This window comes from Oryza brachyantha, chromosome 3 (assembly GCF_000231095.2).
Source record: "Oryza brachyantha chromosome 3, ObraRS2, whole genome shotgun sequence".
NCBI classification, from domain to species: Eukaryota; Viridiplantae; Streptophyta; class Magnoliopsida; order Poales; family Poaceae; genus Oryza; species Oryza brachyantha.
This window is the reverse complement of record NC_023165.2, coordinates 7,157,116-7,174,614: the sequence shown is the minus strand read 5'-3', so window position 1 is coordinate 7,174,614 and position 17,499 is coordinate 7,157,116. Positions and strand designations below refer to the sequence as shown.

The following is a 17,499-nucleotide window of genomic DNA, read 5'->3' as shown; positions in this document are numbered from 1 at the left end:
GACGGAAACGGCTGCAGCAAAAAAAAGAAAAAATATTGGAGACCTCTTACTAGGGAGAGGGCGCCTTACCCCTGGACATGGGCTCGATTTTGTTTCGTTCTGCGTAGGACGCTTCAAGACTACGTTAGACTACATGGACGTATCGACGAGATGAAATCCACATCCGTCAATACAATTTTTATCTTTTTACTTGTCCAATTGGTGTTTTCTTTTTTTCTTTTTTCTTCGATTAATCTTAGAATTTCTAGCCCGTGAGGAACAACGTGGAGACTTATTTTTATTTTTCCGTTACTTTATATATATAATAGATTACACATGTTTATTCTCTCTTACCTAACGTAGCGACTGGATTTGCAGGACAACAGTCCTATTTGGGAAACAACGATCATTTATCAAACACACAACTTGGCACGGATTAAATTTAAACCCTTAGCAGTAATACGCTTCTCAGATTCACATAGTTGAGCCGTCCGGTTATGCTTTGAAAATGAAAATTTGAGAGAACGACAATGTTTTCCATATGCAAAGCCAAGATAGATAGCCTGTTTCAAATATACGTTTCTTGAGGAGCCGTCGTTACTTACAAGCACTACTCTGTTAGAACCCACATCATTGATCTCAATATCCAAGAGTCATGATCAGTTCTTATCCTAGTCAATTTTAGTGTACATATATGTCAAGGAGACCCTATCATTTTAAATTCCCATTTCCCCCTCAGAAAGCCATTAGCATTTAGCAGTTGACGGACACGCAGTATGACAGTATGGATAGTATGGACGTTGTCATTCCATTAATGTTTCAGACATCACACAAAACTTTGATGGTATAATATGGCTGAGCCTGAGAATGAATAGTCGTATGTACCTCAAGCTTATATTCCACATCGATCCCAGCATCATGATGCACAGACTGAAATTAGTTGGGTGCGCCATCAGGCTGTTGAGGATTGGCGGCCGCAACTTGACGCCTCTGACGCTCTCGCAAATACAGGACAGTTACAAGGCAAGCAAATAGAGTAAATATTGTTGCGTTCCCCTCATCCATAAGAACATCTTCCACCCATTCCTCAATAACAGGATATACTTCCGGCAGTGAATCAATAAAATGAACCTGAAAGTTGAAAGGATTTAGATACAGACTGCAAACTAGCAAAACAGTAATATTGATCATAAAGCAAAATGGCAATACCCAATATGACAAGCGAAATATAGCACGCATAGCAAAAACGGTTAGCACTATCATCGTTAGACTGGGACAAAACAGCGTTTCAAATTCAACATGCACGCCATCTAACTGTCATCACACTGTCAACACAATGAATCAGGTTTATACAAATATGACAAGCGAAATATAGCACGCATAGCAAAAACTGTTAGCACTAATCATCGTGAGACTGGGACTAAACAGCGTTTCAAATTCAAGATGCCCGACATCATCACACTGTCAACACAATGAATCAGGTTTATATAAATCCAGATCCATACCTATAGCCTTTCAACAAAAAAAAGCCATAACTGTAAAGTGATTGAATTCATGTACAACTGGTGAGAAGTAGAGGTGGCAAAAGAGGAAGACCTTAGCAAAAACCAAGCTGAATCCCAGCTTGTTTTAAATCAGCGCATTCAAGAACTTACTGGCCAGCAGCATGCCAGGCTGATCCACAACAGTTTTCTTAAGTGTCCTTTCTTTTATTTTAAACATGATATTTCAAAACATAAAATGTATGAATGTTAGGGTATTCCATATCAGCTATAAGTTTCACAATCAGTTTAGAAGAGGTTAGGGTCTCGTATATCAGCTGGAGCTACCACTGGAAATTGGTTGGGAAAAAGATGGCACCACCACAGATAAGAAAGAAAAAAAAAACTAGCAGTGACTCAGTTGGAATCAGCTCAATAAAGGGTTCTCAAAATAAAACATGCTTAAAAATCAACAGTGATTACCAAATATGGTGCTCAACTCGAAATATACCCAATAAACTACATAGGTGCTTAGTAAGTTGATATGTCTTGTATGAAACTATTCGACAGATGATACATACAGAAAATAATGTCTTACCAAAAAGCTGCCATCATAGTTCTTCCTTATCCATAAACTTGTCAACGCAAGCATGACAGGGAGCTTAGCTGCTGGGTCCACCTCAACAGCTTGATCATAATATCTTTTTGCCAGGTGCAAGTCAAGGGGAAGTCCATGGCCATGCTCATGCATGTAACCGAGGTTAAACATGGCCTGAGCATTAAATTGTGATTGGGCATGCATATATGCCTCTGCTGCACGCTCATAGTCCCTACCAACACCCTGTAATACAAAAGTACACAGCCAATACATGATGTCAGCAATGATGGATCTCTTTAAGAACATGCAACCCCCTAGTATATCTGAAGTGCATGAGCAATTTTTTCAAGAAAATAGGGAGCTGCATATATTTGTAACAATCATGCAAAGCTTTTCATAAAACAAGAAAACCAGGAAAAAGAAGAACATGATCACTTCCTAATTGCTGACAAGCATATTAGTGTGGCACGTAGAAAAGTGCCAAAAGGAGGAACATAGAAATAAATTGAAATGTGAACCAGACTATTAAGGTAAGGTGGTGGTGACCACACTCGGGAGAAGTTGGAATTCGTCTTTCTTTAGTTATTTAATTAATCTCTCTTGGAAATATGGTTCATCTAAAAAACATTTCGTGCTAATACATAACTTGACGAAAAAACATGGTTATGTTGATATCATCAAGCAGTAGTTATAGCATAACACTTATGACACGTGAATATATTCTTTGTGAATTATTAGCACAAACTTATGTATACACTGAACATGTTTCCAAATCATATATTTAGTGATTTGTAGTGGTAATACTAACAAGATAAGCAAAAACAAGAGCCACACCTCATAAATTATATACAAGAAACTCCTACAGGTTATAGTGTTTGATGTCAATTTGATGAAGGTGTCTAGGAAAAGTCTGATGTCATTCCAAAAATCGAAGAGTATTTCAGGATTTCTCATAACCAAGAACGTGTGTAATAGCAACTTAGAGGATTGTAACACATACCCGGCCATAGTAGTAGGCGTCACCAATTAACAAGGCAGCGTGTTCGTTGCCCTGCTCAGATGCTTGCCACCACAGAGCATGTGCACGGAGATGTCTTTCCATATCTGTACAGAAGCCAGATTCTCCCATGCAAATACTTTCCTCACCATATCTATCAAGAATCCAGGCAGCATTGCTTTGTGCGACCTCATATCCAAGGTCTGCCATTCTAGAATACAAGAGTAATGCTTTCCCTATGTCACCTTTCAAATAAGATTCCAGAGCCCATCTAGAAAGTGAGCTCCATGGGCCTCTCTCAGCAACAGATTTGTACATCACTGCTGCCTGACATAATAATATGGTATGAATGATTCAGTTAGTTGGAAATATATTAGTTCAATTCCCAATTCGTATCATAAAAAACTATTGTTGGATATATCAATAACGTTGACTAAAATAAACTAGTTTGCAATCAACCTTTCCTATATACCTCTAAACGGAAAAGCTTGTCATTGTACAATAGAGTTTTTGCTTCAATATAACTGGAAGCATAATTCAGAATTATCTTTTGTGCAAGACCAATAATGCCACTCAACTATGATGATTACGATGCAAAAGAGCAAGTGAATTCTAAATCTGAATATAAGTTATTTGGTTAATTCACAGACAAACACATAAGTTCATGGACAAAGTGCTCAATTGAGAAGACAAACACATAAGTACATGGATTTATTGGTAGCTTTTGGTCTTCTTTTAATAAATTTAGCATATATGTATATGTGTGTGTGTGTGTATAAGTGAAAGAGTTTAGGAAAATTTATGTGCATGGAGAAGCCCACAGTTAGTCACAGTATATATGCATGTTTAGTGCTTGCTATTGGATGCATCATGTATACATGCATATCTACCATATTTCATAGCATGGACACTATATTGGGTAGCATGCTGTAGAGCCCCTTAGCAGAGACAAGGAATGCAGCTACTGAGCAGTATCTACTACATCGTAGCCAGCCAATGACAGTTTGAAGTTCAGCATACTGCAAAGAATGCATCAGCACTTTGGGAAAATGCAACTCAAGTTTCTTGGGACCATTTGTTGCATAACATTCAGTCATATCCTGGGTTGAATTTGCTCTCCAAGATGTGGGAGGAGCACACCAATAGTCCACCCCCAGCAAGCTGTCCTCAATAACAGAAGCTTTTGACTTCATCAAAGGATCAGTACTGACGAACTAAATCTTAATATTGGACTTTATATATTGAATCCATTTTCATACATAGTAGCCATATCATCTTTTAGTTTCAAATTATATGCTTTCAGCTCATTTCCTAAAATTTCAAAAAGAAAAAATCATTCAAACAAGCTGAAGTTCCTACACAATTGCACAGGGTTAGGTCATAGTTTATGGAAAATAGTATCATATTTGGTGCTCCCTCTGTCTTAAAATAGAAAAACCTAGTACTGGATTAAACATATCCTAGTACTACGAATCTTGACATAATACCTCTATCCAGATTCGTATACTAGGATATGACTAATCTAGCAGTACTTTTTTTCTATTTTGAGATGGAGGTAGTACCCAGTTTGTGTGTTTATTTCCAAATGCATCTAACACAACATAAAGAATCATTACCATATGGAGATTCCTCTTCAGGCCAACACCTTTCTGGAACAATTTTGCCACTTGATAAATAGCTTTTGGCTGTCCAGCATTAACTGCTCGAAGAAAGAAATTGCATGCAGTCATCACATCCCTCTTTACTCCAATACCCTTAAGATACAAGACACCAAGGTTATAATAACCCCCATGTTCCTTATGCTCAGCTGCAATTTCAAAAAATTCCTTTGCCTGCAACATGAGTTAGAAAAATATTAAGTTACCAAACCATTAAAACATGGGAAAAACATGTTTCAAAATGAACTAAAGACGAATCTAGTCGGATAGTGGCCTACAGATTTCCATAACTAGCAACAAAGATAGGCGATAGCAGTTATATATAGTGGACTGTAACGATGGAATGCAATCAGTCAATTAGCTTCACTGCAATTCAAGATTCTATTGTCTAGGTTGTATGACTAACACAAATATGAAACTAAATTACAACATTTTAAGACATATACTTACTTTTGTCAAGTTTTTCTTCTCCACCCCATAGCCTTTGACATAGAGATATCCCAGTCCATTGTAAGCTGAGTATTGTTGCTGCCTTGCTGCGAGTGTCAACCACTTGTATGCTTCAGTGTAGTTCCTTTCAACTCCAGCACCTCTTGCATAGATCTCTCCGAGAAGCTCCATTGCCCGTGTATCACCTTTCTCCACAGCCTTTGAGAACCAATGATATGCTTTCCCATAATCACGTCTGACTCCTCGTAGGCCATAATAATACAGAAGCCCTAATTTGTGCATTGCAACAGTATTGCCTCGTTGTGCCTGGTACTCTGTGATTTGAAAATCTTCATCATCCTCACCTCGAGACTTCCTCAAGGCTTCCTTGTTTTCTTCGGTTCCACTGTGTAACCGGACTGGTTCAATCACTGGCGGCTCCTTTGAGATCAAGGAGCTTGTAAGCGCAGCCTCTGCAAGTTCAGCATAAAGTGTGACTGCTTCTTCATACATCTGCAAGAGCAAATTGTTCAGGTAAAAAATAACATTAGTGCTCTCTATAATCTGAAATAAGTTACATGGTAAGCAATATACTCCCTAAGTTCCAAAATAGAAGCATTTCTGCGTGTTCAAAGTAAATCTGGACAAAGGGATGTCTAGAAGATACATTTTGGAAAACGCACAGAAACACTTATATTTTGGAACGGAGGTGGTAAGTTTAAACCATTTAATGCAATAAAAACTATGGAAAGATGAAATATGTAATAGAGCACTGACACACTATACTCAGATCAAATACAATCAATCACCAGGATTTAGGAACAGATTCAAACAAAAATGAGTAACTCATGTGTTACAAACTTCAATAATCACCCAATCATGCCATGGTAGATGCAAGTGAACAAAAGAAATAATAAAAGTTGACAAGAAGCTGCATGAGCAGATTAATTCCTTATCCTTTTTCAAAGAGAAAATGGAAAGGTATGCATATGGGACCTTCATTTCATGGAAATAAAAACACTGTCATTTGTCAAGAATATAAAAAACAGCAAAACAAACACTTGGTTTTTATAGCAAGAATATAGGCAAGAAATGCAAATTCTTATTGAATCAGTAAAAATAGTTTTGAACCAGAACAGTAGATAATTGGCAGATATATAAGTATACTATAGATCAGGGAGTGGAGGGTATTGTATACGAGAATGTCTAGGATAGTTTAAAAAATCATATTTATGGTGTCACCAATACGGAATCAAGGACAGTGTCTCCAATACCCTCAAAGTTATATATCTGTCACCAATACCCTCAAATGTATTCAGCTAGCTGGATATGACAGGACTGAAAGTTAGAGCCGTGTATTTCTTTCAAATAAAAAAAAGAAAGTTAGAGTAGTGAGAGAACAGAGAGCTTGCCTATGGTATCACCAATACGGAAGTTCTTTTTGACAACCCAGTTAGTGTAGTTGACATTGCCAAGGATGGTCCAGCCGGAGGTGTTACCGACCTTGTAGACCGCTCCCGACGAGGTGGCCACCATTGCGAGCCCAAGCATCAGCAGCAGCACACTCTTCATGGTCATGGCCATTGCTGTACTGTACTACCTCCCTCTCCTTCCTAGCTCACCCACTCTGGTATATATGGATCGTGTGAAAGCTTGAAGAGATGCTAAGAGCAGAGAAGACGAAAAAAATTTAGTGTTGTCACTCATTTTGCCCCTGTACATTCTCTGTCTGAATTTGGTGTAGCTGTAGCCTGTAGGCTGTAGCTGAGCTATAGTTAGTATTTCATCTTGTAGGAGATTTCTGGTTGATCTGAAGGCTTCTTGTTTGTTTGTTTTTTTGGGCTGATCTCTTTTGGTCCTTGAGTAAAGCAAACTCAAAAGCTGGCCATGAATCCAAGTCTTATCATGAGGCTAGTTGTTCGATGGTTAGGTCAGTGCAGTGCTCTGTGCCATCAGTGAGTGGGCTCTGCTGGTACGAGAGCTAGCTATGTCTCATACTTGTTTGGAGATCTCTTTGTTTTTGTGGAAGCAAGCAATTTGCAAACATGCGTGCATGCAAGCATGTATACGCTGTTTGTTAATCCAAATCGATCCTCCGGTTGGTACCCACCGCATATCTTTTTTTTTCTTTTTGCAACTTTGTTTGAGATGTGATGCATACACATAGTTTTCAGCCAAATGGAACAGTAGGGACTGCAGGTACAATGGAAATATCGTCTCTTTATCTCTCTATCATCATTTTCTTCTTCTTTTATCTAATCATCATCCTGATCTATATATACACAATGTTAATCAAATCAAGCACATTGCTTTACACGTTCTGAATTTATTTTGGGTTAGGATGGTGACAATCAGAGATAATCTGATCATGTTTAGATATCTAAATTTTGTTTCAGACTAAGGCCACGTTCGACAGCATGGCTAAGTTATCCAAATCCCTTCTTTTTTCACGCACACGCTTTCGAAACTGCTAAACGGTGTATTTTTTATAAAAAAATTCTATAGGAAAGTTGTTTTAAAAAATCATATTAATCTATTTTATATTTTTTTTGATAATTAATAATATAATAATTTATTAATACGTTTTCCGCGCCAGATAACTAACCCTCACTACCCCCACTCCGGAATACGGCCTAAAGCTGTGTAGTGTAGTCTAACTAAAAGTTGAAAATTTTATTAACTTAACTCATAACAAGAAATTAATTAATATTGATTGATCGATCGATTATATAAAATAATTAACATGTTAACATACATCAAAATGACCAAACATATACATATAAGAGATTATCTGATCCCACCGGCATGATCACTACTGAAGCCTGACATCGATCACAACTGAAGCCTGACAGATAAAAACTAGAGCAAGCAAGATTGGACATTATCGTGTATAGATCTAGATGTCGAAGACGTTCTTGCCGGTGAACTTGACCTCGATGGGGCTGACGTTCTTGCCGATGCTGCGGAAGTTCTGGCCGACGCCCTGCCTTCCAGCGTTGACCTTCTCCGGGTAGACGCCGTCCTTGGGGTGGAGGTACTGGACCTCGCCGTTGGGGAAGACGCGGTAGAACTGGTAGTTGATCTTGTACTTGGAGCGGAGGCGGGTGCCGAGGGCGAGGCACTGCTCCTTCCTGGCGAGCTTGAGGAGGTTGGGACCCTCGCGCATGATGGCGGCGCCGCCGGTGGGCATCTCGAACACCTGCTCCTTGGGGGACGTCCACGTGATCACGTAGAACTCCTCCACCTGCGCCTTCCGGAGGAGGCCCCCCGTGCTGCCGCCGAAGATCGGGGACGGCGTGTTGGGGTCCAGCTGCGGGGGCACGAACCCCTTGGGCGCCTCGACCTTTTTCTCCTCCGTCGCCGCCGCCGCCGCCGCGGGGGGCTCCTCCGCCGCCGCCCGGAGCGCGACGCACGACCCGCGGGCGCCGGAGGACGGCATGGAGAGAGTCGAGCCCCGGGGCTTGGCCGGCGCCCAGGCGGCCAGCAGGTGGCGCGTGGCGGCGGAGGCTTGCGTGGCCATGGCCATGGGCTGCGTCACTGCGTCGGAGAGGCGAGGAGATAGCGGGATCGATGGAGTGATGAGCAGGCGGCGGAGACAGCAGATAGGTAGGTAAGAAAAAGGAAGAGAAGATAGATGGGTGGTGGGGAAGTAGATAAGGCGATATGAGACCGGCCAATGGCGGGCGCGGATTTTGATACGAACTCCACACACATGTATGCATGTATGTCGACGTGGCACTGGTCCTTCCGCCGACCCAATCGGTCCTGTGGCACGCACGTCATTACAGTGGAAAAAGGATCGGAAAATTCTGGAATCAGGTCCTGTTTTCGGAAACGGAACCAAATTTTTTGAAAATCTTCGGAAACGGCATCTGAATCGGAATATTTTTTTTAAAACGAACAAAGATAAGGTAAAGAGGACTATCCGCCGCAACACAGCATCGGTTGGAAACTTTCCAAAAAATTTTCCGGAATTCCACTCAGTAGCCTCACAAAATTTGGCCAATCAGACTAGGCAGGCCCAAAGCTAAGCCACCCGATTGTTGTGTGAGAGGGTGAGCATGAGTGTGTGTTGTGCTGCTGCTGCCCTCGCGTCACAGACCGTCGTCGGCGTCGCCACCCCTTCCAGCGTCGTCATCCCCTGCCAGCCTCGCTGGCGTCGCGGCCCCTTCTAGCCCCGTCGCCCCATACCATCGCCGCCACCCCCTCTCAACCTCGTCAACACTGTTGCCCCTTCCATCCCCGCCGCCCCCTGCCAGCACCACTGCCCCTTGTCAGCCTCATCAACGTCGCCGCCCTTTCCAGCACCGCCGCCCCCTATCAGTCTCGCTGGCATCGATGCCCCTTCCAACACCGCCACCCTCTGCCAGCCTTGTCGGCATCATCGCCCCCTGCTAGCCCCGGCACTGCCAGCCCCGGACGTCGCCCCAGCGGTGGGCGCCGCCACCTCCAGCCCGTGACACCTTCTCTAGAACCGGGTGTCAATGCCTCCAGCCCCGATGCCGCCCCTGGCCAGCTTCCTCGTCAGTCACCGCCCTCTACCATTAAATATGAGTCATGATCAACTACCAGTTCCAAGTACAAGATCAACTACCAGTTCTACCGCGTCTTCCCCAACGGCGAGGTCCAGTACCTCCACCCCAAGGACAGCGTCTACCCGGAGAAGGTCAACACTGGCAGGTAGGGGTGGGTATCGAGCCGAGCCTAGCTCGGCTCGGCTCAACTCGATCTTGCTTGTTAAGATAACGAGCTGAAAACCTAACTTGGCTCGACTCGTTGGAAAGCTCGAGCTGGCTCGTTAGGCTCGTGAGCTAGGCGCAGTCACAGATGTAGATGGCCTAGACTGGAGGCGCTGAGTCGTTGGCCTGGCCGGTGGCGGTGGGAGGTGGTTGGTGACATACGTGGAGGTGACGTAGGAGGCGGGCTGATGGCGGTGGGAGGTGAACGTGGACGGCGGCGGAAGGGTTAGGAGGTGGGAAGGCGGGCAGACGGCGGCGGAAGGCACTGGGACGGGGAGGCGGAGCGCCGGCGGCGAAGGTGGGAGAGCCGGCGGCGAAGGTGGGAGAGCCGGCGGCGGAAGGCACTGGGAGGGACTAAGAGGCGGTGCGCCGGCAGTGGAGCTGGGAGAGGCACCGCCCGTCGCCGAGAACTGGTCTTGGTCACGTCGCCGAGAGTCTAGGCGCCGGCGGTCCGGCGGAGGTGGAAGTCCGGGCGGCGGCGGAGGTGGGAGTTCGGGAGTTGATTGATATTTGTTGCCTGCCTAGGGTTCTCTTCCTTATTGGGCTGGGCCTCCGTGTTGAGAACTTGGGAATTTGAGATTGTGGCCTGTGGGCTCTGGCTTGTTAAGGCCCGCGAGCTGGCTCGTTATCTCTAACGAGCTAAAATGCTAGCTCAGCTCGTTAGAAAAATGAAACGAGTCGAGCTGAGTCGGGCTTGTCGTGAGTCAAGCGAGCTAACGAGCCACAAGCTTCCTGTCCACCCCTACCGGCAGGCAGGGTGTCGGCCAAAACTTCTGTAGCATCGGCAAGAACGTCAGCCCCATCAAGGTCAAGTTCACCGGCAAGAATGTCTTCGACATCTAGATCATCCATACACGATGATGGCCATGCTTGCTTGCTCTAGTTTTAATCATCTGTCAGGCTTAGTTGTGATCGATGCTAGCGGGATCAGATAATCTCTTATATGTATATGTTTAGTCATTTTGACGTGTGCTAACATGTTAATTATTTTACATAATCGATCGATCAATCAATCTTAATTAATTTCTTGTTGCGAGTTAAATTAATAAAATTTCCAACTTTTAGGTAGACTACACTACACAGCTTTAGGCTTTAGCTTTAGTCTAAAAATAAAATTCAGATATATGAACATGATCAGATCACCTCTGATCGTCACCATCCTAACCCAATAAAATAAATTCAGAACATGTAAAGCAATGTGCTTGATTTGATTAACATTGTGCATATGTAGATCAGAATGATGATTAGATGAAAGAAGAAGAAAATGATGATAGAGAGGTAAAGAAACAATATTTCCATTGTACCTGCAGTCCCCACTGTTCCATTTGGCTGAAGCAAACAGCAAACAAAAACAGAGTTACCGGGATTGCCGGTTTACAATGCTGGCATTCCCAGACAAAACAAGGAGCAAAGAGAAAACACGTTCAGTTTCGAAACTAAACAGCAAACCAACAGCGCCAAAGACTCTAGACAGACAAGTTTGGCAGCAACACAGGATACCAGAAAACAAAACAGAAACCAGCTCTAACTTTCAGTCCTGTTATATCTAGCTAGCTGAATACATTTGAGGGTATTGTTGACAGATATATAACTTTGAGGGTATTGTAGTTTGAAAAACCATATTTATGGTATTGTATACGACAATGTCTAGGATAGTTTAAAAAACCATATTTGTTTATTTATAGTTTAAACAAAGTAACTCAAATGCCACCATGTTTCACCAGCCTGATATATGTTTTAATATACTCTCCAACTTCCAGGTTTTTGAGTTGGACTGATTACTAAGCCAACAACTACGGCGAAAAAAAGTCTCAAATCCAGGGGTAACCCCAAGGAACCAAAATTTCAATTACTAAAATAGCGATGAGGTCAATCATCCCTAGCAAAATGCAAGTGAGCTAATAACATCACATGGATCACTACATCACAGGATGCACAAATTGCACGAGTAAGTAAACAGTATCGAATTATCTCACCTCCTGGCGGAAATAGGAGTAGGCGAGGGCCATCTTCGACTGGAGGTCTCCTGCGTCAGCGGCGAATTTGTGAAGCAGGAAGGCGCGGGAGCGGGACGCCGAGCGCGTCATCCCGGCGCCGGAGAGGAACGCAAGAGCGGACTGCGCGCCCGGGTGTCCCCCGGCAGCTGCAGCCTCGATCTGCGCTGCTGCGGTGGCGAACGCGGCTTCATCCCCCGTGGAGGCCGCGGAGAGCATCGCTCGCACGCCAGCGACGAAGAGCGCATCGGACGGGGAGTCTGGCTCGTCGCCCGGAGGGGAGGCGCTGGTGGGGTCGAGGAGGGGAACCCAGGAGGAAGGGGAGATGAGGGGGTCGGTGGCGGGGGACTCATCGTCGAAGTCGTCCCACTCGTCGGCGTCGGCGTCGGCTGATGGGAGGGAGGGATGCGCGCCGGCGGTGTCCTTGAGGAAGTCGTCACGGGAAAGGACGAGCACGAATGGACGGACCGCGGAGGCGCATGGGAGGAGGGCTGCGGCGACGGCGGCGAGAAGGAGGAGATTGCAGTGGCGGACGCGAGCCATCGGGGTAGGCACAGGACGAGATCGCCGCCTCCTCTGCATCGAGTCGGGGTGAGATGGGGGGTTGCGAGTTAGGAGATGAGCACGTGTAACTGACAGGTGGGACAGGGGATTGCGAGAGGAGATGGGTACGTGTGACTGACAGGTGGGACAGCAGAGCGCGGCATTGACAAGCTTCGCGGTGACGTGGATGTGGGTGCCCCGCGGTAGAGACGTGTATCCTGAAACCTGATTGGCTGGATTGTTTCAGGCTTTTAATGGACCGGAGTGATAGGGAAGAAGAAAAGATATCGCTTCGTCTCCTTATGGGCCAAGAAGGAGCACGGCCTTAGAGATGGGTGCTCTCTGATAAGGAAAAAGTTCGATGCGGCTCCCTTAATATAGGTCGGATCTTATTCACACCCATCAAACCTAAAACGGGCTACCATGAGTTCTCCAACATTAAAACCGGTGCATGATGACTCCCTGGTTTTGAGAGTGATTTTTGCTGAAGTGATACTAAAAGCAAAAACTTAAAACTTAAAACCTAAAACTTAAAAACATCAATGGGAGCTATATGTCAGTGTGACTTACATTAAGACAAGAAACTAAAAAATACATTAGGTCTGCATGGGACCTATATGTGAGTGAGTCTTGGAACAAAAGAGCGCTTATGTTTATATTCCACTATCCGCTGTCATCTATTGGTAGGCGCGCTTTGTAGGCCCGTCACCTCGTTGATCGGAGCGTCGCATTAGGATACATATTAGATTTGACCTACATATGAGTGTTAAATTGATTTTTTTTTCTCGTAATAGATAGTTATCTGGTCTATGTATTTACAAGTAGATATATAAAGGCTAAGGTTATAGTAGGTAAGAGATTATTCAGGATATATTTGGTTGCTAGCTAGCTAAATTTACCTCATTTTGCTACAAATTTGACTAGTAGATTTAATCAATATGAAATGTTTCTTCAACTTTTTCCCACACTTCATAGACACAATGAGTTGCGGCAAGAAGGCTAGGGTGTGACTCTAATTTTCTTGGCCATAACTTTAAATAGCAAGTCACAAATTATGAAATATTTAACAAGTTTATCTGTTTATGTATCTTTAGGCAGCTAACAAACAACCCTTAAACTTCACATCTCACGACAGGAACAATATTCAAAAATAATAAAGAAAAGATAAAAGTAAAAAATGGTAGAAGGCTATTCTTGTATTGTAATAAGCCGTCGCGTTGCAAGTAACGGCATAGGGTCTAAATTACAGGTTTATCTTTTGGCATTTTATGTTTATAAGTAAAATTTAATTTTTTTAATTTTAAATTTATAATTTTTTTAGTGTTTTATTATTGTATTTTATTTTTTATTCTTTACTCTATAATAGCTAAGAACACAAATATAGAAGTTTTATTCATAAATTATTCTTTCATAGTAAATATATCATTTCGTTTTTTCCAAAAAAAAAATTGAACCGATGACCTCCTATTTCTGCCATGTCATAAACCATGCATCCGGAGAAAGGAAATCAGCTATCACAATTCACAGGCGAAAATATGATAAACAAAACATATTCTGGTTGTCCTGATGAGTGCTGTGAGCAAACATGCAAACAAGCCGATGTGCTTTACTAGTAATCAACTTCTGACTTTTGAGCATACATACAAGCACACATCACTCATGCCTCACCTACCACCCTGGCACCCTCCCTATATGACACACATGTATATATGGTTGCATAGTTTGTGACGCAGCGGCAGCAAGACTTGCACGTATGCATGAGGCAGTGCTGCCGCTTATTGAGTTATTGTTGTTCGGACGACACATGTAAATATGTATAGCTAGAAGCTAGAGCGGCAGCGGCAGCGGCAGCGGCCCCGGCTTTTGGGTTTTTAGTGTGCTGCCACGGCTTCAGCTGGCCGTGACGGCCATCTTCATCCCTGCGCCACAGTGGCCGGAGATGCTGCAGATGAAGTAGCTCGTGCCGCGGCCGAGCGTGACGCGGTCGTTCCCGGAGCTGTACTTCGTGCCGGACTCCCGGCAGCCGCTGTAGCCGCCGGCGTCCACCTCCACCACGTTGTGCACGGACGGGTCGTAGCTGAACACTGCATGCATGCGTTCGTCGCCGCGAGCGCGCGGCCGCAGTACAACACAAAGTTAGCCCAAGCAGCTGCAGCATGCGCAAGCGCAAGTGCAACCGCGCGGCGCGGTAGAAGCAAGCAGCGAAAGCGGGGTTTGATCGATCACTCACCGAGGACGTCCCCGGCGCGGAAGTTCTTGCCCTTGGACCAGCTGTCCGCGCCGAACGACCAGTCGACGTTGTAGGTGGCGGCGGCGGCGACGTCTGCGCCGAGGAGGAGGCACGCGAGGAGCAGGCCGAGGGCGAGCCCCAGCTGTGCTGCACTGCCCCTTCCCTGAGCCATCGCCTCTGCTGCAGGCTGCAGCGCGTGGCTGTGTGCGAGGAGCAGAGGAGCAAGTGCGCGGGCGCTGCGTCGGGTGTTCGTCCTGAGGGAGAGGCTGAGATCGAGATCGAGATCGGTCGCTGTGGAGTGTGGAGCGGAGACATGCGAGGGACATTTTATAGGGGCGGAAAAGGCGAGCCGGCAACCTGGATCCAATCATGAAGCCACAGATGTTATACTACTGCTGCAGCGCTGCTACACCGGAAATGCGCATGGTAGTTGTACCGAATGCCCGTCGAATGCTGCCTACGCCGTGGATGAATCCCACAAAAGGTGGAGAACTGTTTACTGAAGTAGGCTAGAATCCAAAAAAGCTGGGGAAATGTTTACTGAACCAGGGCATCTCCATTTCTTTCATCCCTTCTCAAGGAATGGAAATGCTGCTGCTGCTGATGATGATGATGCTGCTGTGCAAACATGAAGATCCGGAATTCGGTTGCTGTTTATGGTTGTCTTTGAACAAAATGAAGAAGCTGTTCTACTAAGGATTGGTTTGGCATAGCTCCAGCTCCCAACTCTAACTTAATTTGAGCTGAAGTTGTGCCAAATGGTACAAATTCTAAATTTTTTTGGAGCGGAGTTGACGGAGCTGTTCCTGAAAGGAGTGGAGCTAGGTTTTTGCTGCTCCACAGCTCCACTCCACGCCAAAAAAACCACTACCCTTTATTATTTTATAGTAATTACTTGAATCTGTCACTCATGCTACTATATATTATTAGTAAATATTTATATTGTGGGTTAACTATCATATAGTATTTTATAACTATATAATTGTGTTGTTGAAGTTCAAAAGAAAAATAATTAGTATTTAATTACATGAAAAGAAACATAATTAAATTGTGGTTTAATCATGACTACACATAATCCACAAGGCTATTATTGTCAATCTACTTCGTATTCTATCGTTTAGAAGTTCTGGAGCAGACCAAGCTAGCGAAACAGTTTTGATCAGCTCTCCGGCTCCCACAGGAGTAGCTCTCATTAGAGTTGGAGTTTGGAGCTAGGATCTAGAGTTTAGAGCCCTACTAAATGGGCCCTAATTAACTTTGGTACTTAAAATCTCCATGTTTAGAGAACAGATCTATCACATACGTGGGTATTTCTTGTAACTACAGTAAGCCAAACGTTTTCAACAAGTGGCCGCTTAATGATTGATGCAATATCGTCGATTTTCCTGAAACTGAATTTCAGTATTACTAGCTCGCTGTCTTGGATCGTTCCATTGACAGCTACGTCGATTAACATGCAAATCGGGCAGTACATGCCCGTCGCCGTAGCGGCAACGAACTTTCTCTCCACACCATATCTGCCGCCTATCTCCACGGTAAGCGCAAGTACAAGTACAGTATGACCCCCCAAGAACCCTAGTGACACCATTAATTCACTCTATTCGCGCCGTAATCATCCACCGTGCTAGCTCATTTGTTCGATTTCCGTCGCCGCGATGGTTGATCAGGTGGTGTTTACTGGTCTTTTTCACCCTTATTTTTTTCTTATGCTTAATGCATAAGTCAATATTTGAATTCTTAACCTTATATTGATAGTTGATTTTAGGATTTTTTTTACCAAAGTTTATTTTACATGCTTGTCTTTTAGATCGCTAACGGTACGTATATAAAAGTTTTATTCGTAGATTATTTTTCGCTTGTAAATATGTTTTTGGATTTTTTGAGGAAAAAACCAAAAATCACCCCCTTTGTGGGGTGCATCCGCCAGAGCGGGGTGCCAAGGTTAGGTGTGATTTGCTTGTCAGGACTATATACATGCTTTGCTTGATTACGATGTTGGAGATAGATGATCGACCACACCATCATCTACTTATCTGGAATGCTGCACAAGTGGGCTTAAATACTGCAAATTTGATATATTTTTTTCACATATGTGTGGATGATATGTGGCCCCTAGCCCGGTTGTCATTCGCTACTCGCTAGGGATGTGGCAAATAAGCAAATGCCACTTAACAGTGGAGAAATGTTCAGATGGAACTCTTATGAACTGTGAAGTACTAAAATTTCGCCACATAGGAGTACAAAAGAGTCTGTTGCCCTTGTGGAGGACACCCTTGTCATAACTTCAGAGTTCAGTCCACAAACTGGAGATAGACTGGCATATACATTGGCTAAAAGGTTAAGAAACAGAAGGAAAGTTCAGATCCAAAGCCCCAAAAACGAAATATTGTAAGCTCGATTGGAAGTCCGGAAACACCACTGATGTAACAGGAACTGTTCTATTACCGGACACAAAATTCCAATCATGGACCTACGACCACCATGAGTACCATCATATTATATAAGTGAGCATAAACCAAAATACTCCATCACAAACAAGATTTTACTAGTACTAATCAAGGATCGGATCCATGAAGGACAGGGAGTCAGACAAAGAACCATCGATAATTGCATCGAAACGGGACGAGGAGCCCGTGAACCGCTTGATGCAGTGACTAGAACCAACCTGAGAACATGAGCTCTTGTGAGTTTGTGAAGTCCATTGCCGCCATTTCTGTTTGCTCTGTTGTTCTCGTGGGCGTCGTTGACGTTGTTGTACTCTTGCTCGTCAGGAAACGAGGCGGGGCATTGTTCAGAAAATCCATCGGACGTTTCTGGAGCTCGTCATGCAGACGTCGAGGTGATGAAGTTT

The 17,499-nt window shown here is 44.1% G+C and overlaps 3 protein-coding genes across 3 annotated transcripts; all 3 read right to left on the bottom strand.

The window, feature by feature from the left end:
* Positions 1-497: 497 nt before the first annotated feature.
* Positions 498-12,460, bottom strand: LOC102717223 (ERAD-associated E3 ubiquitin-protein ligase component HRD3). The gene is made up of 6 exons (XM_006649712.2): positions 11,858-12,460; positions 5,164-5,655; positions 4,672-4,887; positions 3,059-3,382; positions 2,059-2,301; positions 498-1,110 (listed from the first exon to the last, which is right to left on the bottom strand). Exons 1-6 carry the CDS (start codon positions 12,455-12,457, stop codon positions 916-918), a joined length of 2,070 nt encoding a protein of 689 aa, XP_006649775.1. The 5' UTR covers positions 12,458-12,460; the 3' UTR covers positions 498-915.
* On the bottom strand, positions 7,842-8,748 carry LOC121053780 (photosystem I reaction center subunit II, chloroplastic-like). Its single transcript, XM_040521533.1, has one exon. The coding sequence runs from the start codon at positions 8,666-8,668 to the stop codon at positions 8,039-8,041; it is 630 nt and encodes a 209-aa protein (XP_040377467.1). The 5' UTR covers positions 8,669-8,748; the 3' UTR covers positions 7,842-8,038.
* Positions 12,461-14,004: 1,544 nt separating the features above from the next.
* LOC102716941 (chemocyanin-like) lies at positions 14,005-14,933 on the bottom strand. Its single transcript, XM_006649711.2, has 2 exons — positions 14,649-14,933; positions 14,005-14,502 (listed from the first exon to the last, which is right to left on the bottom strand). Exons 1-2 carry the CDS (start codon positions 14,818-14,820, stop codon positions 14,309-14,311), a joined length of 366 nt encoding a protein of 121 aa, XP_006649774.1. The 5' UTR covers positions 14,821-14,933; the 3' UTR covers positions 14,005-14,308.
* Between the last annotated feature and the right edge of the window lie 2,566 nt (positions 14,934-17,499).